This window comes from Mastigoproctus giganteus, chromosome 11, assembly GCF_048544385.1.
Source record: "Mastigoproctus giganteus isolate SK-2022 chromosome 11, ASM4854438v1, whole genome shotgun sequence".
Taxonomy (NCBI): Eukaryota; Metazoa; Arthropoda; class Arachnida; order Uropygi; family Thelyphonidae; genus Mastigoproctus; species Mastigoproctus giganteus.
In genome coordinates this window covers 166,247,206-166,270,061 of record NC_143585.1, presented here as the reverse complement: position 1 = coordinate 166,270,061, position 22,856 = coordinate 166,247,206, and the positions used below count along the sequence as shown (strand labels likewise).

At 39.5% G+C, this 22,856-nt stretch overlaps 1 protein-coding gene across 1 annotated transcript; it reads left to right on the top strand.

Moving 5' to 3' along the window:
- The first annotated feature begins 6,762 nt into the window (after nucleotides 1-6,762).
- LOC150078555 (toll-like receptor 10) lies at nucleotides 6,763-22,805 on the top strand. The gene is made up of 2 exons (XM_090384609.1): nucleotides 6,763-6,851; nucleotides 20,285-22,805. The coding sequence occupies exons 1-2, from the start codon at nucleotides 6,843-6,845 to the stop codon at nucleotides 22,577-22,579; spliced, it is 2,304 nt and encodes a 767-aa protein (XP_090240735.1). The 5' UTR covers nucleotides 6,763-6,842; the 3' UTR covers nucleotides 22,580-22,805.
- Nucleotides 22,806-22,856: the final 51 nt, after the last annotated feature.

The window sequence follows — 22,856 nt, the reverse complement described above, 5'->3', positions numbered from 1 at the left end:
AATTCTAGTGACCCACTTATCAAAAAAAAAAAAAAAAAAAACAGTACAAATATTTGACTGAATCATACTAAATATTTTAATCATAATATTGCTGTATTTTTATTTTACAAACTGATTGGTAACTTAGAGATTTTGCAGAATAAATTTGATTGAAAAACATTTTTTATTTTAATTTTAGGTAAGGCAAATAAATGCCTCGTGAACTTATTTGCCTCAGAACAAATTTAAAGTATTTTATACGGTCCTTTTTACGGAAAAATACAGCTCTTTAAGGTTAAAAAAATAAAGAAGAAAAACACACACATAATTCCTTCTCCGGAAATCGTCTAACCCAGATATCCAACTCCAGGGGCTCACATCTGGTGAGTATGGGCTTGGCACACCCAGGGTCCTGAAATGGCCGGTATTTAGGTATGCTGCATCACTGCATTCACGTAGACGGTAATTCGATGCCAGTATGGATAAACGTCGTGAGTTAACCAACTTTAAAAGAAGGATGTTAGTGGGTGCCTGACGCATGGATCACTCTATCGCGGAAGTAGTACAGAAATCGCACTATCTCCGTTCAACACTATCAAGAGTGTATCAGGAATACGCCATATCCGGAATAACATCTCATCGTGGACAGAGCTGTGGGCGGAGAAAGGTGGTGGATACACATGGCAGTCGACGTCTGTCTCGTATTGTTTCAGCCAACCAACAGTGGCACAAATCACCACCGGCTTCAATGAGAGAGGTGCCAGAAACGCCTCCAGCAAGACCCTCAGGCAATCATTAACTGCAATAAGTAATGGGAACCCCACCAGAGTCTAATTGCTAACACCATTACACAGGACTCGACACCACAACTGGGAAAAAGAACATCCTCAGTGGACCTTGATTGATTGGAGACGCCTGTCATGGTCCGATGTCTCGTTTCCAGTTATTTCGAGCAGACGGGAGGGTGTGTATCTGGCGGAAACCGCACTAAGCTATGCACCCGTCATATCAACAGGGAACTGTTCAGGAAGGTGGATGGTCGGTAATGGTCTGGGGCGTGTACAACTTGTACACAGTGGGACCTCTGGTACGTCTAGATTCATCTCTAAACGGTCCAGGTTATGTGTCCATCCTTACAGACCATCTGCATCCCTTCATAGTCATCGTGCACAGGGCAATGGACTCTTCCAGGAGGACAATGCGCCTCCACACAGAGCCGTGGTGACTAGAACAAGGTTCGAAGAGCATTCCGCAGATTTAACCACCATGGAATGGCTTCCCCGTTCACCAGACATAAACCCTGTGGCACTTCCATCCATGTGCAGCACACATAGATGGAAGTCTGTGGAATGCTTGCGTGAACTAGTGAACTCAATACCTCACCATGCGACTTCCCTTATCCGGCGAAGGGTGGACCTGCCCGTTACTAGGTAGTTGTTCCATGATTTCTGTCCACTCAGTGTAGTGCCCCATTCTTAGATAGAACTAGAAACTGTATAGTTCAGCTGTCCAGTAGAGAAATTAAAAATTCGACCCCCAAAAATTTGCGAAATGGGTCATAGTACTATATGGTTTTTAACGTACCCCCGTTCCCATTTAAAATCAAACAGTATTAGTCGCCAGTTCTATCTTTGATTCTACCTTCCCTTTACCTCTCCAGGTGAATCTGGCAGTATGGTATTTTAGAAGAAAATTTTAGAAGACTTTTAGAAGAGCACAATCGTTATATCATTGAATAATGATAAATTATGAATTAACAAGAAAAAACAGGGGTAAAAATCGTAAAAGATAAGTGACTTGACAGCAGAAGCGGATTTGAATAAAAATCCTTACCGGGGGAAACTTGTATCGGCCTCATACATGTGTTAATGGCCATATTGTTTATGGCAAAATCAGATCGGCCTCCATTGGCCTCCTACCCACTGGGGTTTCCCCGGTAAGTCTTGTGGTCAGTCCACCTCTGCTTAACAGCAGTGGCCCTCTTTACTATCAGATCAGGCATGTGCGCAGAGCTACCAGATATTTTAAGGCCCCAAAATGTTGAAATTGTTGGTTTTGCAGGGTTTTAAACACATAAGCAATTTAGACCATATTGCGTCCTATATATTATTTCTGTAAATTGCCTGTTTTGTTGTCGATTTACCTATTTCCGAAAGAAAACAAAGATTCCGGGAAAAAAAAAAAAAAAAAAACACATGGAACCCTCTCACCTGAGACTAACAGTTTTGAACATTTTCAATTTCTAATTTTTGGTAAGCTGCATATGGGGACCGGACCTGTGAGGCAAATTCTAGGGCTGGCTTAACATAGATTTTGTAGGGAACGATGAAAAGTGCCAATTGATTGAAATCTCGGTTAATTCTTTTCAGAAAACCTAGTTTTTTGTTAGCAGCTTTTACAATGTTTGAAACATGGACATCAAAGGAAAATGATTCTTTAATAAAGATACCTAAATTTTTGGATGTACTAATTTTTTTGATTTCCCTGTTGTTGATACAATAAGAAAAATTAAGTTTGTTTTTTTTGTGTGCATTAACAAAGCTCATCAGCTCACACTTATTTTCATTGACTACCATTTTGTTCTCCTTCAGCCACTGAATAACTCGTTGAAGAGCTTCGTTTAGGATGATGCAGTCACTGGTACTGCAAATTGCTTTATAGATTTTTATGTCGTCTGCAAATATGCTGATTTTGATTTGATAGTCTCCACGGGTGCTTGGGAGGTCGTTGATGAAGATAAGAAATAATAGTGGGCCTAAGGATAAACCCTGTGGGACATCAATTTCAGGCTTGAAAGGATATGAGATTTTACCTTTAAATATCACGGAAATTTCTCTACCATCCAAGTAGTTTGCAATCCAGTTTAGTGCCTGTCCTTTGAGACCATAACGATGCAGTTTATTGATTAGTCTCTGATGACTAACTTTTTTGATTTCCTTGTTGTTGATACAATAAGAAAAATTAAGTTTTTTGTTTTAAAACTTAAAACGACTCCAACTTCCTTTGCTTAAATCAAGGAAGATGGAGTCGACTTGTTTTCCTTCGTCAAGCGCCTTGAATATACTCGAGACAGAATAGCCCCAGGGGCTATTCTGGGGTAATATCGATTGCAAGTGATTTAACCTACGTGCTTATTACTTAGTTATAATTTTTAAATTTTTGAGTTTAAATTTTATTCTTGTCATTGTGTTACCTGCTGTTTGGTTGCCCTACTTCCGCGTAGTCTGGGGCGGGCGAGCGGAGTGAATCCTCGGCTCGGCTAAACGGGCGAAACGTTAGTGGGGATAGAGTTTTTCTTGATTGTTCATTTTGAGCATTTCCGTGCCATTGTCCCTGGGACCACTCCCGTTTAACTTGGGAAGTGGACGTTTTTTAATCGTTTTTAAAATTCCATTAAAATTGAATTTTGGTTAACGGTTCCTTGCTCTTTAACTTTGTAGTTCAAGTGTAAATATTGTATATAGTTCTCAATTGTCGTGTTTGACTTTTCAGTTTTAATTGTAAATACCGGTTTTTATATGCCCAAAGAGCTAAAAGTGTGGCTTCTCAAGTGCAGCTAAAAGTGTGGCTTCGCTTCTCTTAATGGAGAGAGAGAGAGAGAGAGAGAGAGAGAGAGAGAGAGAGAGAGAGAGAGAGAGAGAGAGAGACGATATTGCTGTGGCATTACTCCAAGAACCTTATGCTGTTCGAGGTCAGGTGAGATGTTATCCACAAAATTACAGAGTACTGAGTTAGGGAGAGTCACCTAATACCGCAATCGTAATTAGAATACCAGACATAGTGGTGACCAAAGTGTCAACCCTATGCAACGAAAATGCGGTATGCTGTGAATTGATAGGTGAATTTGGAAGAATTTACCTGGTGACTCTCTATTGCCGACACTCTGAGAATATCGAGCCTGACATTGAATACTTAGAAAAAGTGCATAGGCTATTGGGTATACAATGGGTCATAGCACTCGACTCAAACTCCAACTCACCGCTCTGGGGAGGTGAAAATTCCGATGAAAGAGGAATGCTGCTAGAGGAATATATAGCCTCTACTGGAATGGAGATACTAAATGTTCTAGGACATCCTCCAACATTTCATACGGTGCATGGATATCGATTTCACTCTTGCAACAGGGGCTGTTAGAAACAAGATAAACAATTGGAAGTTGGATGAAAACTATACCACAAGCGATCATAACGCTATCTTATTTACGGTACAGTATCGAGACTATCGAAGAGAATGGAATATTCTTGATCGATATTCTACTAAAAAAGCTATATGGCCAAATTTCAATGAAAAGTATAGGGAATTAATTAAAAATGTGAATTGGGAAGAACTAGAGATCGATGACTATATCCACTTACTTACAGAAGTGCTTGTTCAATCCTGTAACCACAGCACGAAGAAGATGTGCATTCTGGCTAGACCATTTTGGTGGACCGAAGAATTGTCCAGAATGAGACAGGAAGTTAATAAACTTAGAAGAAAATGTCAAAGACACCGACGCTTGGGAAATCTGGACATTGTTATTGAATATGTGATATTACACCAGGAAAAGAGAAGGCTTTATGTAAGGGCAATAAATGAAGCTAAGAGTACTCACTGGAAAAATTATGTTGAAGAGCAAGGATCCAGAGACCTATGGGGTACTACATATAAAATTTTAAATTCCAAGAAAAATATTAACTTGGCAAAAATAACAACTACTGTTGGATCTGAGGATGACCAAACATTAGGATGGAGTGAAACTGTGAGCAGGATACTGGCGACCTTTTTCCAAGTTTAAACCAAGATGATAATGATCAGAGAATGGATCTGATGTCAGAAAATCAAGAGTGCCTCTTGGAAGAGGAAGAGCTTGAGTTTTCTATTCAGGAGGTTGAGTCCACTATTGTTCAGGCAAAGGATAGTAAGTCTCCGGGCCTAGATAAAGTTGAAGTAGTAGTGCTGAAGAAAGCTTTTGCACTGACACCACAAATCTTTGTGACTTTGTACAATAAGTGCCTAAGACGAGGTGTTTTTCCTAAGAGTTGGAAGACTGCACACGTGAAGTTACTAATCAAAGGAACAGACAGATTGTTAAATGAAACTGGCGCATACCGACCTATTGCTCTTCTCTCTGTACTAGGGAAAGCATATGAAAGGCTGGTGGTAAATCGGCTTATGATTATTTATCAAAATAAGTCTATGTCCTCAGAAAACCAGTATGGTTTTAATAAAGGAAAAGGTACTGAGGATGCAGCATATAGACTTACTAGAACTGTTGAGGAGAGTAATGAAAGGTATGTGCTAGGTGTTTTCATTGACTTCCGTAGTGCGTCGATAGATTCTGGTGGGAAAGCATCTTGTCTAGAATAAGGAAAATAGGCTGTACTACGACAGTGTACAAAGTTATGAAGAACTACTTCAGCGAAAGAAAAATAATTGTTAAAAATAGATATGAACTAATAGAACAAGAAATGTCCCCAGGGCTCGGTGATGGGCCCCTTTGTTTGGAATATAGTGTTTAACACCTTCCTTGAGCAGGAAATTGAAGGAATAGAATGCATCGCATATGCTGATGATCTGGCTATGTTGGTATATGGAGGGTCACGATCTCAGTTGGAAAGTAGAGCAGGATATGCTTTAATTTATTGAGCGAATGTAGCCGCCATAATAAACTAGAGATCTCAATCAGTAAAACAGTGCAGATGCTCCTTAAAGGTAGGCTGAGCATGAATCGTCCACCTACCTTGCGGCTGAATGGGGATCCTGTTAGGTATGTCAGGATGACTAAGTACTTAGGCCTCCAGTTGGAAGAAAGACTGTTTTATACTGAACATGCAAAATATATTAAAAATAAAACAAGGCTTCTGTATGCCAACCTCCGAAGAGTTGTTAGGTCTGATTGGAGCATTAAGGGACGTTCTTTGACACTATTATATAATTGTCTCTTTGTTTCGATCATGACTTATGCTTCTGGGGCTTGGGTTCACAGGGCTGGAACTGTAATGGTCCAAAAGTACCTAACCCAGGCACAAAGATCCGCATTATTGGGAGTCACCAGGGCATGGTGGACGGTTTCCTCTGAAGCTCTGCAGGTAATTTCTGGATGAATGCCAGCCTACTATGAAGTACATACTGTATATACAATCGACCTATTTAGCCAGGCACAGTGAAAAAGTTGCTAAGAGCAACACTTCATCCACCTTGGGCGCAATTCACTTTAAAAATGAGTGAAAAGACTGCACAGAAACGGAGCCATGTGGACATGTCAGTTTTCAACGTCTAAACTGTGCAGACCAAATGTCTGGACCTGGCTAGAGGTCGTTATCAGTTTTCCCCTGTAAAAATTTTCGACCCAGTCGGCCTCTGTTTGTGTACCATGAAAATGACACCCAGTCCGTCGCTGGATATCATTTTCACACTCTGCAATTTGAATACGTCCCATCTAGATACGTCTAGATACACTCATGAGACCTGGAATGTTCATATCCAGGTCTCATGAGTGTTTCGTCATACGTAATTCACGAATCAAATTGACATGAGAATGTTGTACGTAAATTCAAAATACATGCGCACACGTACAAAATGATTTTATTTTTCATTTGTAAGCGTTGCGACTGCAAGACAGGAAGTTTCACGGACACGGAAGGATGTGATGTAAAAGCAAAGCGGAGAAACACATGACTCTTACCAAACTTGGTCGGTTAAGTAAACATTCTTAAAGATTGAAAAGTGTTTTATTTATTCTCTCTTTTTTTTTTTTTTTTTCTTAATTTAAAAGAAATAATTTGTCATTAATGCTTCATATGAAGAAATAAGATTTTTGAAGCGAGAACGACATCTTAGTTGAGAGGAAATTGTTTATTCAAGTTATTTAACATTTAGTAATGGTTCTGGTGAGTCTGATTTACTTTTCTTTTTGGATAGTTTATGAATAATCAAAGTACGTGGGAAATGTACTTCCCATGTTCTAATCGAAATAGATGGAAAAGTTCAAGGAAATGCAATATTTTAATAACATGCATTGAATGTATTAAAATACATGCATTGATTAACCATATGATTTCCGTTAAGTTACTACCCATGAGTAGGCCAAAATACAGTCGCTTCCCTTTCTTTTCTCTTTTAATTAATTATTATTTCATTAAGTTATTAATTTCGCTATTATTATTTGTTTTTGGTTTCTGTATTTTATTACTTACTGTAATGTTCTAGTAATGGTGTTTCGTCACAATCGAGAATACCATTGTAGCTCAAAGACATCTCACCTTATAAATCACTATGACATTTTTCATTGATGAACGCTTTGAATAGTTTCTGAAAAAAAAAAAAAAAAAAAGCGAATAAATAAATAAAATTCAGGGTTGTAAACTCTTTGGTAATTTTTTTTTTTTTTTTTGTTTTTTGGTTTTGAAGCACATAAAAACTTGATCATAAGTGCTTTTGTTGATACCGTTAATAGCTACTGAAATTTTATAATCAAATCAAATCAAATGCAATTTTACAATCAATTAAATCAAACATAGCTTTTGATTTTCCCCTGAATCAAATTAAAATTAAGCCAAAGTTTGTTCTTCTAGCAACTAGCTGAATGCAGTGCCATGGTGGTCGCCAAGGCTATTCTGGGTGCCCGAGTGTTTACGGAAAGAGATTATAATAAAGGATGAAGGCATGAATATGAGTAAGAAACGTACATTAAGATTAAAAACTTGCAAGGTACGTCAACTCTATGCTTCTGCAAAAGTATATAAGAATTCATTTGAAAAACATGCACTACGCGGTTAGAGAGAGAATACCGCTTACCAATCTTTACCACGCGAGAGAACAGTGTTTGTCTTTTCCAGTAAGTCTAGGTAATAACTTTTGTTATAAAAGTACATATTTTTTAATGTATGGTTTTTGTACCGTTAAATGTAACTTTTGCGTTATATGGTGTCCATACAAGAGCGATCCCAGGATTTCCCAGGAACAGTTTTATCCTCTCCCAGAAGAGGGTAAAAGCAGTTAAAGGGAAAGATAAAATAGTGTTCTTCGGGAATCATGATGTAGAAGTAAAAAAAATACACATTTTGATCATAAGAGATAAAAAAAAAAAAAAAAAGTTAATTGGTTAGAGCCAGCCACTCACTCATCTCATAAACAATGGAATGTACTCGCAGGCACAAAAAAGGTTGGGGACCGTTCCAATAGGTTTTTTAGGTAAACACATAAATTAAATTTTTTTATAAACGTTCAGGGAAGACGGAATTCGAATAATGCAATGTATTTCTGCTGAATGTAAATCAAATTATATCTGGAAATTGTACAAACTCTTAAATTTAATTTTAATTATTCTATTTCATTCATATGTTAAACGAATGTTGGGATCGCAACTGCCATTCTTGTGCTTTGTGTAAAATAAAAAAAAAAAAAATATTCTGCTCAAGCCCCACGTAAATAAACATTACAAAATAAAACAGTGAATAATTAAAATATATCTATAAAAATATTTCGAAAGAAACGAACATTAAATAAAATATAAATTATTATAGAAAAACATAAAGGAACTTTTAATGAATTAAAAAAAAAACATAAAGGAACTTTTAATGAATTAAAAAAAAACATAAAGAAAACATATAAACAATAATGCTAAATTTATCATTTATTTAAAACTTCCTCTATGGGCCTTTACTGTGACAAACTTATCAGTTATATGATTGAAATTAGCTGCTTGAAATGTTTTTCAAGCAGCTAATTTTCATGCACAATGAAAAGCTTTTCATGCTGCTTTTCAAAAACGTTCAGATTATCAGCATTTCTTTTCAATGAAAAGAAATGCTGATAATCTATGGAAGTTTATTGGAATAAAATTCCAGGTGGTGTTGTGTAATAAATTTGACAAAATGTAAAGCAGTAAATTTATGTAATTTGAATGACTTTAAAGAAAGATTACACTAAATTTTTAGAAGAGATGGGCAAATGAAGTGGATGGATTTTTAATTTTATTTTTATTTTGTGACAAAAACAACAGATTGAACACGTATCTTTCTGTGCTTGTTTGCTTACAACACTGAAATTGGAGTAAAAACTTAATTAACCCGTTTTCGCTATAGTATTTTCAGATACACCAGCTGTTACTGTAGGGGTTTCCACCATAAAAGATGGGGCGCAGAAAAGATTTATGATTAGTAAGTGGCAAAAAAATAATTAATGGCATTTGATAGGACATCCTGTTAGAGAAGTAGCTGAATTTGTTGGTGTTTCAGAAAGAACAGTAATAAGAGTTTTCAGGAATGGTATGAGTCCGAATTAATCATAGACCAGCGGCAGAACTGTGGTCGAAAATCATTACTAAGTGATCGATATCGGCGACGTATATTGTGTCTGGTAATCGAAAAATGGTTTCAAGCAAGGCGAGAACTGCTATAAAACTTGAGAACAGGCCTGAAAAGAAAACAACGCAATATTTGGAATTGAGTTCGTTTCAAGGCGTCATTAAAGATGTAAAGGAGAATGTCAACATTATATATGATACCAATTTTCAAGGCGAATCTGGGCTGGTGGTGTATTTCGTAGGTAGCTAGGTGGCTTTATTAATGGATTCTATAATATCATTATAGAATAGCTGAATTCTCACATTTAAAGGATATTACTTAGCCAAGTCACCCCATACTTTTGTCCACTACTGTACGTATAGTGAGAAATGCGATGCCGTGACTAACAATGTTCTTTAGCTTACTAGGTGAAGGACAGGAAGTGTAACACTATCCGATCTTTGTTAAGTGGGTCACAACACAGTGAGCTAACGTTATTCTATCAGCATTGACCAAATCTTCTTCAGAGAGGAATTAGTAATGTATTTCCAAAATAGACTTCAAGGTGAAATATGAATCTCATAGCTGCTAGTTGATTATGTTAAGTATTTCCTATACAGGGAATTAGGCCTCCGGGTCCAGCAGACACCTGCTGGGATATTTGGTTCTTTTACCCTAGGAATTACCCCCATTATTTGGTTCTTTTACCCTAGGAATTACCCCCATTATTTGGTTCTTTTACCCCCATTAATGAGCAACCTGGCCAATGAGAACATGGTGAAGGCATAGGGAGGGGGGGACCTATATATTCAAGTGGATGACCAAGGACAGTTGTGGTGGTAGCTGTGGTCAGGTTGTTGCCTAGCTGAAGACTAACCCAGAGACCTAGGAGAACCGTTTTTCTCCTGACCGATCGCCGTTTCTTTTGTCAACTGCCCACTTTGATTGAAGAATCGTATTCATGACAAAAATCAGCTTCGGTATATTGGTTTCTGGCTTGTTTATATCTCTGTCTTAATGCTTCGACTTCATTTGCTGGCCATGTTCTTCGGGCTCTTTGAAAGTCTTTTCTTTCTTTCATCATTCTCTGCCGGAGGGCTGCAATCTCCAAGGGACCGCTCCCATTTGAGGGTGTTTTTTCCTAATGGTTTGATTGCTTATGTCAATTATCAGTTCCGTGGTTGCCTTCTGTAGGTCATGTGGGTTGTTTCGTGGATCCAGGGACGGCGGTTTGTTACGAATCGCTGTAGTTAAAAGCTCTTTGTATTTCGGCCAGTCTGCTTTGGCGACAGCGTATCTGTGGCGTATTTGCTTTACTATTTTTTCCCTTGTCAGTGTTCTAGTTATTTTGCAGTTGATGACTCGGTGGTCCGAGGTGGTCCACGCTTCCTCCACCCTCAAGTCGGCCACGTGGTTTGTCAGGTTTCTAGTTGCCATGGAGATATCTATTGTGGCCACCCAGAGGGTGTTGCAGTATGTTGGTAACTAGTGCGGCTGGTTCAATACTGTGAACTGCGAACCCAGTACGAAATCCTCTAGCTGTTGTCCGTTTGCAGTATCCCTTTGGTCAGCGGAGCAATATGGCCTTAGTTGATAATGCTCCTAAAAACCAAATAACAACAACAACCTTTGGTCAGCAGTGGCGCTATGCAATAGCAGGGAACGACAGTTGATGTCCACTCCTATAATTATTTTTTCGTTTGGTAGGGTGTTCTGGAGGTGACAAAAGTAGCTAATTGTGGTCTCCATTTCCTGTCCCGGCCTGCTGTAGAGGGCCACAACATAAAGGGAGCCCAGTGCTGTGATAATCTGGACACAAGCAGCCTAGGCGGTACAGAGTTGGGTTATTTTGGTTGCGGTTATGTTTGCATTTCTGATTAGAACCGCTGCCCATGGGGTGTCCTCTTCAGTATGGATTATCTTATATCGCAGTGGGTACCTCGCTACCCACCCTGCGTGGACGTATGGCTCTTGCAGAATAATTACGTCTATATTTTCCTCATCAGCCTTGACACTGATTTGGTCTGCCACTGCTTTGGCTCGCTGTGCATTTATTTGTATTATTTCGATCTTTGTTTTATTATATTCTTTAGTTCTTGTCCCCATAGTTGATTCTATTTTAGTAGTTGCTCTTGCTTTGAGATAGTTCGGGCAGTTGGGGTCCCTGATTGAGTGGGCATGATCCAGCTTCATGGACCTGCAGTTTGCGCAGGCAGCTGCTTTGTTTTTGTGCAGACAATCCTTAAATCCCTGTCTCTTCTCGGTGCAATGTCCGCACGTTGGGACCGTTTGGGAGCATATGTGGGAGGAGTGACCAAACTTGCAGCATCTAAAACATTTGGGAACTGCCACCCGTTCCCGAAAGCTGCCCCATTCTATGCATACTCTTGTCCTATCTTTTAAGATAGGACAAGCGGATCATGCGGTTCCTTATCTGGTATTTCCTTTCGTATGTTTTTGTAGTATAGTTCTTCCACGAGCTGTGCTGCCGTAACTTCCGGGTTTACATCAAAGATTAATATTGATGATCCTTTCCTTCTGGGTGGCTGGGCCGTAAAACCAAGGGAGTCTATTTTAGGGTTTTCTATTATGCTCTGGGCTTCTTGTCTGGTTTATATTTCTATCACCAGCCCTACGTCTCTCATTTTTCGCATTCCTTTAATTCTCATGTGCCTGAGGTCCTCTCGCATGTTGTTGATTATCTTTGTTTTAAGCCCCTCGCTTGTGGAGATTTTACCTGCCTCCTTAGATTTAAGGATCACTAGGTTTGGTGTGGGTAATAGGGCTCTCTTCCTCTGGTGCCCCTCTGCAGTCGATTGAGCTTCATTCGTTAATGGGGTCCTCAGCGCTTCCGAGTATGTCGGGGCGCGCTGTGGCATTTGTTTGGCCCCGCATTCTATATAGGCTTGTAGCCTTGTAGTAGCTTTTTGGCTTTCTAGGTATGTGTCATGGAGGATTGTCTCTATTTTGTAAAATATGGTAACTATTTGGGACCTCAGACCCGTAGATATTCTATTTGGGTTTTCTTTAAAAATATTCTCTGGGATCGTTTTCAGTTTTGAGGGATTATTTATAGACTTAGCCCTCCAGCAGTGCATGGTGCAGCTGTGGCTCCTACTCTCTTTCATTGTTTGCATCTCTTTGTGATGCTGTTGGTTCAGGTTGTTCGCTTGTTTCGGCCTGCGAGTGGGGTCTTCCTTTCGAATTTAGGGTCCACTTCCTTTCGATTTTTCCTCTTGCTCAAGGTGTCCCCTGGACGGACCTCCTCCATCTTGCCTGGTTGATCTATTATGGTCAGTTCGTCGCTTTGTTTCTGCAACCGGGAGTCCTTAATTTTTTCGTGTCTCCCTTCCATTGTTATGTATTCCGAATAATCTGGAGAGTTCGGATAATCGGGAATGCTTCAATATATTCTGGTAGCTCTTTTAAAAAGATGGCAGTTGTTAACCACAAGTTCGTAGGTTTATCTGTTGCTGCACAAACAGTTTTCAAAGATATTGTCTATCCCCCCACTTCACTTTGGAGGGGGGACAACAGCCGAATGCAAAAATACCCCTAGAAGAGTGGAACTACTTCTCTAGGGGATTTCTGGGGGCGGCGAGCACAATGGTGGCATTCAAAATACAGTAGTGTGGTCAACAAGATAGTTCGCGCCTTACCACGGAGAACTTATGGCGGGGGGGGGGAATACACGATATCCCATATTAGCTTTCCCATATTAGGCTGGGACCCAGTCACTGTCCAAGGTTACAGTCGCTATAGCACCTCCCTAGTCAAGGTGTCAGGTTGAGACGTGGCCGCCGCGTTATATCGGCAGCCTCTCTATAGTCCTGCCGCCAGCCACATGGTGACCATGCGGTCTGGCAACAAATGATACAGATAAATAACGCTTCAACCAGACGATGTTCCAGGTTTGTGAGCTCAACGTTCCAATAAGCACAGACTTTTTGGGGAAAATTTTCTCTTCCTGGCTGATCTATAGAATGCTTTGATAATTGAGTCTTGAATGTTTGTTCCTAACTCCTCAGGAGTGAGCACTGGGAGGGGTTCGACCTCGAGTTTCGGAAAGTCCTCCTCAATGTCAAAGAACTGCCAGTCCACCTTCCTGAGAGAGAACCTGATGAATTCTGGGATATTCCCCTGTGTTGGTGGCGTCCTGCAGAGATTGACGTGAAAGAGGATGACCCTGTGATCACTCAAGGTCCAATTCGGTATTATGGTCCAATTACTGTTTTTGGCTTTTAGATTGTTTGTGGTTGCTGTTATGTCTATATTTGATTGCCCAGTTTGGCTGCTATACGCGGTGAAATGCCGGGTTTATTGTGAACAATGAGGTTTTGGGTTGCTATAAAGTCCTCCAGGAGTAGACCACGGGGATCAGTGGTCGTACTATGCCAGAGGGGAGATTTTGCATTGACATCAGAGGCAATCAGGACTTCCCCTTGTCCCAAAAAGTCCAATGTGAACTCCAGGTAGTTTAATGCCCCATCAAGTTCCTGAGAGGGTGGGCAGTAAAGGGAGATGCAGTAGATGGAAAGGGAGAAGTAGTTCACTTGTATGCATGTTGCAAATTTATTACAGAGGCCCTGTACTACCAGGATATCGATATCCTGGTTCATCACCACTATACATGATTTAGGGTCTTGCAATGAGGATTGGATTACTTTGGCGTGAAAAGGGAATCCTATTATTTTAGATGTGCTGTTCTGCTGGATTTTAGTGGAATATGGCTCTTGTATCATAATTATGTCAATTTCGTGGTCCTCTGCTGCTCTCCTAATCTGATTTGCAACCGTCCTGAACCTGTGCCCGTTGAGCTGCATCAGCTTGAGATGCTTGCTGCGGAATGGTCTGACCATAGTAGGCACTTGTCTGGAGACTTGCCGAAGGTTTTTATCTCGTTGGTTTATTGTTTTGGAGTTCCTACTCATCAACGGTCCTTAGTCGTACTTGTTCTAGAGCTCTCTGATATTCTGGACATTTGGTGTCCCGGACTGAATGTGCCTGATCCCCACGTCTCCTCTTACAATTTGCACAACTTGGGTCCTGGTCACGATTAGGACACTACGCCTGAACATGGCCGCTGCACGCACAGTGCCTACAGATAGGGGATATATAGTAGTAGTGCTGTGACGTGTGTCCATACCCCAAGCAGAAGTATTTATTCACCACAATGAAGGGCCGAAATTTGTGGGCAACTGTACCCCAAGTATAGCCTGTCCATGGACATTACAATCTTATGGACTCTAGGAGTAAACGAGATGACTTGGTGGTTAGAGGTGGTTCCTTTGTCCTTTATCGCGAAGCACAAAGTAGTTTCACTCTTAACCTCCTCGATAGTTACCCCATGACTCTCCAAGTTTTTATAGTATAGGTCTTCCCTGCTGGAAAGAATATTTTTTATTTATTTATATGTTCTTGAGTCAGGGTGGCACCTAGGCAAATGCCCACTTCCACCTTCAACACCTCCGACAGCACAAAAAATCTGTGAAACGGCCTGAAAAAGTGTCAGGCCTTTAAGAGGCCTGACACTTGTTTCAGGAAGTTTCACAGATTGACCACAGAAGAGAGGCAATTTAAGGACACTTAAATGATTATGGTCTAAGTCGCTGATGCGCCAAAATCCCTACAACAATATAACAATGGAAGGACTTCGTTTAATTTTACAATAACTCTAGGCGTCTTTTTTTTTTAGCAAGCAAAATGCTTTCAATATTTCAAAAAATTTTAATTCTCGATCGCTTGTTATATACTTGACCACCCAGTTTTTGAATATGTCAATAACTTGTTATACCTTACATCTTCTAAATAATAAAATTCTCAACATCACAAAGTTCGGCGAACTTAGCAATGAAAATAACACACATTCTTGTGTAAGTTTGATGTAAGGTCAATGGAGATTGTAAAACAGAATGTCCGACCACACAACTAAGATTGGCTGTCCACGTGCAATTCCGCATATTAGCCTTCAGGATGGCACAGTGGTGTTCTCAAAATCTGTACCACTAAAACCACTTCTAAACTATTGAAGACAAAGAAGAGAAGTGTATGCCCAGCTGGCATCTTTATTATTATTTTTTTTTTTTCAGAATCAGCTGTTGTTGAACTTACGCGAATAAATTGTTTTTCAGACTTTTGCAAGTGAATTCCTCCGAATGGAGATGATAAAAATTGTTGGGTAAATCTAACACCACGTTTAAGATATTGGAAAACCAGTAAATTTTCCCGGAAGCTTTCGGACATCGAGACAAATCTCGGAAAAACGGAATGTTAAATTTTTATAATGTTCATAATATCGTTTGCAAGCTTTACTCCCTGTCGTTTTTCTACTTAATTTTATTTATTTTGTGTCAAATTTATTTTGATCATTGTATCTAATTTATATTATTGAAAGAAAAAAGAAAAAAAAGTGCACGTCTGCCAAAAACTATTGGGAAAATTATGGATTATGACTTTATTTTTGTACACAGAGTATAATATTTAATATTTACATTTATTCATAGTTAAGTCTAGGCCAAAACCGCAAGCTATGAAAGGTATGTAAAGTCATTGTACGTACTGGGAATGTACAATGCCTTTATTGGAAATCGCTTCTTTTCTGTGTACAGCTATGAGCAAGCTGGGTGCTACTTAGTGCACTGATCTTAGTTTCTTACTGAGTTTCTCAGGTATTCACAATGTTTACCTGCCCAATGAGACTACAACCAGAGTCGAAAGCTGGTTATGGATAGTAGTGGCACACGCTTTAAATAGAAAGAAATACACTCGTATAAATTTCACAATTGGAACAGTGCCTTTTATTTAGAATAGCGCAAAACTAAGGCAACTCTGGTGAAGTGCCTCCACAATATGAGATCGACTCAGTAAGCAGCAAACACAATTTGCTCATAGCTGTGTACAGAAAGAGGCTATGCCGACACGTATACTTTATCCAGGTTTTGTTAAACATTTGTTTATGAATGTCAAACTGTTGCAGTCATGTGGCAGTCGGAAAGTTGTATACGCAATTATAATTGATATTACAAAAATATAACAATAATTTAAAGTTTTTAATAAGAATTCTCTTTCTGTATAATTTTGGGCACCATTAGGCGTACAGTTTTTAATTTTCATACCCTGGATGTGGTTGATATCGTGCAATATATAATAAAAATTTCTTTTCACGTAAAAAAAACTGCTGGCTCTCTATCGCTGGTTCGTAAATTTCATAATAAAATTACAAAAAAAAAAAAAAAGAAAAAAGAAAAAAAGAAAAAAAAAAGTGCACGTCTGCCAAAAACTATTGGGAAAATTATGGATTATGACTTTATTTTTGTACACAGAGTATAAGCGTTTTGCTGAAGACATCTGCCTTTTCTAATTTTATTTAACGCATCTAATAATTTTATGGTAAATGGTTATTTTTATTTTGCATTCATTTCAAGAATTCATTTATAAAAGGCTGAAAAAAACAATTTTTTCACGTAGGCAAACCAAAGTGGAAAATCTCTGGCACAACCCAATATCGGGTTCTGTATTCCAAAGCAAGAGCTATCTTCAAGGCATCAGCCATAAAGAGATATACCGATACTACCTTGTCTAAAGGAAAAGCACCCCATACCGCGTCATTATTTCAAATCTTGATCCAAATAATTGGATGGACTACACTGCAAGATTCAAAGCCAATTCTGCTTATGCAGAACTTCCTTTCCAATACTCGGAGTTTGCTCCTACTAATGACCTCTCATCGTTTCTGTCACCAGAAAGCAACTGATAAATGCTATAAACTCCCTGTGTCCATCTAGCCGAAATAAGATACCGCATTTCATGATTAAGTGCTTTCGCCCCTTTATCCTATATGCATTTCAATCTTCAACTCAGTCGTTTCCGCACGAGTTTTCCCTGCCCATTGAAGTGAATACTCTGTGATTCTGCCACCTAAAGTTAAAGTGCCAACAAGCCCAAACGATTTGGGTTGTTGGATTTCAGACCAATCTCAACTTCTTCCACCCTCCTAAACTCCTAGAAAAGAGTACTCCTTCCAGATTTAAGCAAACATCTCATGCCACAGAAACTGAAACAGTTCCATCTCGAGGTCGCAAATACACTGAGTGATCACTGAATTATGACCACCTACCTAATACTTCGTAGATCCTCCTTTTGCCCTCAGTACAGCAGCTATCCGACATGGCATTGATTCAACAAGATGCCGGAAGCGTTCGGGAGGTAGAGCCAACCAAGCTGTGTGTAATGCGGTCAGCAATGCAGGTATGGATGTGATTGGTGTATCCAGACGCCTGATATGCCTTTCCATAGAGTCCCACAAGTGCTCAATGGGATTGATATCGGGGGAAGTTCGGAGGCCAATCGATATGCTGGAAGTCAGAACAGTGTTCCTCAAACCATTCCTGCACAACAAGTGTCCGATGGCTCGGGGCATTGTCATCTTGGAAGACACCATCGCCATTGGGGAAAAAGTGTAACATAGCGGGGTGTACACAGTTAGCAAGCAGTTGACAATAGCGGAGACCAGGGATACGTTGTTCCACATGCACCAGGGGTCCAAGTTCCTGCCAGTGAAACATGCCCCACACCATTCAACCGCTTCCACCGGCCTGCACGTTTGATACCATGCATGATGGATCAATAGGCTCATGTTGTTGACGCCAAATCCGTACACGACCATCCACGGTGTGGAATAAATAACGTGACTCATCCGACCAGCACACCTTCTGCCAGTCTTCTAAAGTCCAACTTGCATGCTCTTTGCACAAGGCGAGTCTTTTACGCTGATGAACCTTGGTTAGGAGAGGATGCCGTGGAAGTCGTCTGCTGGTATAGCCCATGCGTGCGACGTAGCCAGATATTGTTCCGGGTTGGCCTATGTTGTATTGGATAGTCAACTCTTCAAGAGTGCTGCGCCTGTTCGCCTGTACGAGTCGTCGGACCCGGCGCTCACCTCTAACATTAACCTTTTGCTGACCTTTGCAGTTTTGCCGTCAGTTCGTTGTTTGACCATTTTGACGCCAATCCTGGTACACTTTAACAACAGCGACTCTCGAACACCCCACCAGTTCAGCCGTTTGGGAAATCGAGGCACCAGCTAGTCGACCACCCACAATCTGTCCTTTATCAAAGTCCGATAACAACCGTCTTCCTTTTACCCATCATGCTCGGTATTTTACTACCTACCGAATCACTGGCACCTTATCTATGCTACGTAGGTCGACTAACTGTGCACTCTCGTACCTCACGTGGTCAACGGGTCGCATTCAGTTGTCATAATTCAGTGAACACTCAGTATAGATTCACCATCACCTCATACATCCACCCTTCAGGCCTTCGAAACTAAATTCGAATTGGCTGTTGTCTACGCCGATTTTAGAAACGGAGAAATCAATGATTCTATCGAATAATTATAAAGTGTGCTCTACTGTTTGCAATCTTATATTTTTATTATTTTTTCTTTTTTATATAGGCAGCCTGCTTGCTTATATTTGGATATAATAGGAGTGCCCACCTCATAATGAAAAAGCCCCACTTTACCCGGAAAATAACTGCAGGAGTCCCACAAGGTGGTGTCCTTTCTGGCCTCCTTTTCTCAGCCATTCTTGTTCCTTTTATGTGTCCCCATGACGATGCTTTAATTTATGCCGATGATATTAAGTTATTTGCCTTAATCCCACCATCTGCAAACTCAAAGGCAATTGCATCTTCAATCACAGAGAGCTTTACCGGTCTTTCAAATTACTTGCAGATTTTCGGGTTAAACCTTAACCCTTCTAAATCTGAAATAATGATTTATTCACTCAAACAGCAACCAACAGTAATTCAACCATTCGTTTGTGGCACTCTCGTCCCAGTGGTTACCAGCCATAAGGACGTCGGTGTCTATTTCAATCTGAAGTTGAGATTTGATGCGCACACAGAATGCCTCCGGAAGCGATTTATCAACTTACGCTGGAGAGCGAAGCAACACCTTCTTCATTCAAACGATGCCGCAACCACTTTCAGATATCTTCAAACCACCGTTTATCCAGTTGTTTTATATGCATCTGAAATTTGGGAATCTGCTTCGGCCTCAGTTCAAAAACCGTTGTTCACATGTTAATGCTGGACCCTGAAATTGGCCACAAATAAGCACTGCCGACCCCCCCCCCAAGTGAGAACCACTGACATGGCTGAGCAGCTAAATGTATCCAGGCTCCCAAAGTTAATTGACAGCAAGCGTTTAATGACCACGGTAAAAATGTTTACAGTAATGATAAACACCCCAAACATCTGGGATTTCTGTCAGTGGCATAACCCTCTGCCATCCTTGAATTCTGACCTCACACTAATGCAGAAATACAACCGTCTGAAATTTTGTAATCGTTTTCTACCTGCCCAGTCACTTCTTAAAATACAGGCACTGCTACGTTTTGCAGTTGATCTGCAGAAAGTGGTTGTCGATTAAAAATACCGTCGCATCCTCCTAGAGTGGATCGCATCTCTTCAACTGGAATGAACTCTTACAAACCTTGTGTCTAAAACTGTGCCTGATGACCGAGCATCAATACCTGCCAATACACCTTGCCAATCTGAACCGCGCTGTGTTTCAGCGGCAACAACAATCCATGGTTTGATTTGATTCAACTTCAAAGCCTCCCATTGTTTTACTTATTCTCGACTGTGCTATGATATTCATATTATATTTTTATTTATTTATTATTATTATTTTTTTATAATTTCATTCATTACATATACTTTTCATTTTGTGTAACTTATAATTTCCTACGTAACTTTCTGTTTTAACACCTGGCCATATCACCATGTTGAGTATTATTGTTGTTAGTACCTGTACTGTACTTAGCAGCAATAAAGAAATTTAGTCAGTAGTATTTATGAGGCATCCTATTTCTGTTCTTTCATGGCTTTCCATATGTCCACTGTCAACCAAATTATAGTAGTTTAATTCTTGGGATATTAATAGAAACGGAGAAATCAATGTTTCTATCGAATAGTTATAAAGTGTGCTCTACTGTTTGCACTCTTATATTTTTCTCTTTTTTTCATAGGTAGCCTACTTGCTTATATCTGGATATTTTATGACTCCCACTGTCGCCGAAGGAGGTTCACTACCGTGTCAACGACATTCTGATGAAGAACGGGTAAAAATTAAATCATGTATGTGTTCTCGTAACAGAAACAGTGAGATAAAAGTTACTTGTAGTCTATTTTTTCTATCGCAAGGCACATTAGACAAAATACCAACGCAGTTACAGGTTTTTAATGTTACTGTGCGTTATAAAGCAGTGAAACTGTCCCAGAATGCATCATCATACTACTGTTTACAAGTTGAAAAAGTTAATATAGAAAAGCGTAATCAGATAATGGGAATTAATCTGACACAATATAGCACTTTTGGTTGGAACAAAGCCGTAGAACCAAGTTTGTATTTAATTAAGAATTTGGCAATTGAAGTAATTTTTCACACCGACAGCTATCCTCTTGCTGGAATAATGCATGCCACAGAAAAATCTGTATTTTCTTCAGAAAATACGGGCTACTCTATTTGTGCTTCGGATGTAGAAGTCCTTCCCATCGCATTAGGTATTTCTCTTGATTTATACAACCCTACATCTTCGTCAAAAGCCCTAAATGAGTTAATAAAAATATGGAGCCCTGAGCTGAAGCAAGCTTTCATACCCAGAGTAGTCTTGAGCGTTGATGAAAGAGTCACAGATGTTACTCGAGATGTATTTATGCTGTTATCTGATCTGCAGATTAATAACCTCTCCATTTCTAATCTTGGGTGGAGTGAAATTGAAAACAATGTATTGCCTGTTTCGAATACCATTGCTAAAATAGAGTTCACAAGGGGAAACCTGCAAAGAATAAACCCAAAAGCGTTTACAACATTAAGAAAACTGAATATTTTAAATTTGTCTGGAAATAAGTTTTCGAACATCCCCGAAGCTGCACTGAGGATCCCACAGCTGCGTCAGTTGGATTTAACGTATAATTCACCGAAGAGACGTTTTAATTTTATCCACAGCGACTCCATGTCAAATTGCTCTGACCTTCTGTTAAGTAACACACCCATAAAACGTATTGTTCAAAATTCGTTTCGGAACTTTCCACTGCTTAAGGTACTGCGTATGCGAAATTGTAGCATTGTGAATATTTCAGATAATTCTTTTATTCAGCTTTTTGAACTGAGGGAGCTGGATTTATCATATAACATGATGGTATCGTTACGAAATTTCACTTTCACTGGCCTTGAGTCTCTTGAAGTTTTGAATCTTAACGATAACAAATTATCGCGTCTTTCCCAAAGCAGTCCCTTTAGTACACTTTTGAATCTGAGAAAACTTTACTTAAATCACAATAATATATTCGCTCTCTCTCCTAACTTGTTCAAAAATTTACCGCTGAATTATCTTTCATTAGAAAGAAATCGCCTTACCGATTGGCATGATAATCTGTTTAATCATATGAATAACCTGAGTAGTTTAAATCTTGCTTATAATCAACTTAGCAGGTGGGACAGTTTGATGATTAAAGATACAAAAAATATCCAGAAGTTAAACATAAAATATAATCCATTCAACTGTTCCTCGTGTAGCTTACCTGAATTCCAAATCTGGCTGGGCAAACAGTTAGATAAAGAAGAGTATATTTGCCAGTTTCCGAAATTTATGAAAGGAGTTCCCATTGTGCAAGCGACGTATGTAAAGGAATTGTGCGTTGTGATGCCCATTAACTTCATGCTAATCTTAGGAACACCATTGATGTGTATTACAATATCACTTATCTTAATTACATATTTAGGTGTCCGTTACCGTTGGTACTTCCGCTACTTTGTTTTTCTGTTTAGGTTAAGAGTTAGGCGGTTCAGAGAAACCAATATAGTGAATGACTTTCAATACGATGCATTTATTTCATACAATACTGCGGACAGACTTTGGGTGGTTCATGACCTCGTACCCAGATTGGAAGGGGAAGATATGGGTTTACGGTTGTGTGTCCATGACAGGGATTTCATTGGAGGCGTTGAAATAACTACGAACATCATAGAGTGCATCGATGCTAGCAGAAAAGTGATATTAATCCTCTCGGAACATTTCCTGCAAAGTCAGTGGTGCATTCTCGAAATGCACCTGGCTCAGTACCGTCTATTTGAAAAGAAGAGAAATGCACTAGTCTTAGTGAAACTTAGTCATTTACCACCGGCTCTTGTCAATAACAAGCTGAAATACTTATTAAGGACTCGCACGTATATTGAATGGCCAGAAGAGGCAGAAGGGCAATTCGTTTTCTGGATGAAAATGAAGAAAGCCTTATTACTTTATGAAAATGACCGAATATAAATATTATCCGAAATTTCTTTAAAAATACAGCTAATTTTACTTTTGGTTATTTTCTATCAATCTACGCTCAACAGCTGTTTTTATAAGAAGTCAAAACTTAATCTCTGATAAATAGCCAAATTGATCAACAGTGTACGAGGTGCTGAGAAGCTTCAAATTTGTCTGGTGAATAAGTTGTGGAAACAGTAAGAGACTGACATTTGATTAATGGGACGGCCGTGTTCCCCTGGTTAGAGTGTGCAGGCGCATGTAAAAAGTTTCCGGGTCAATCTGTACG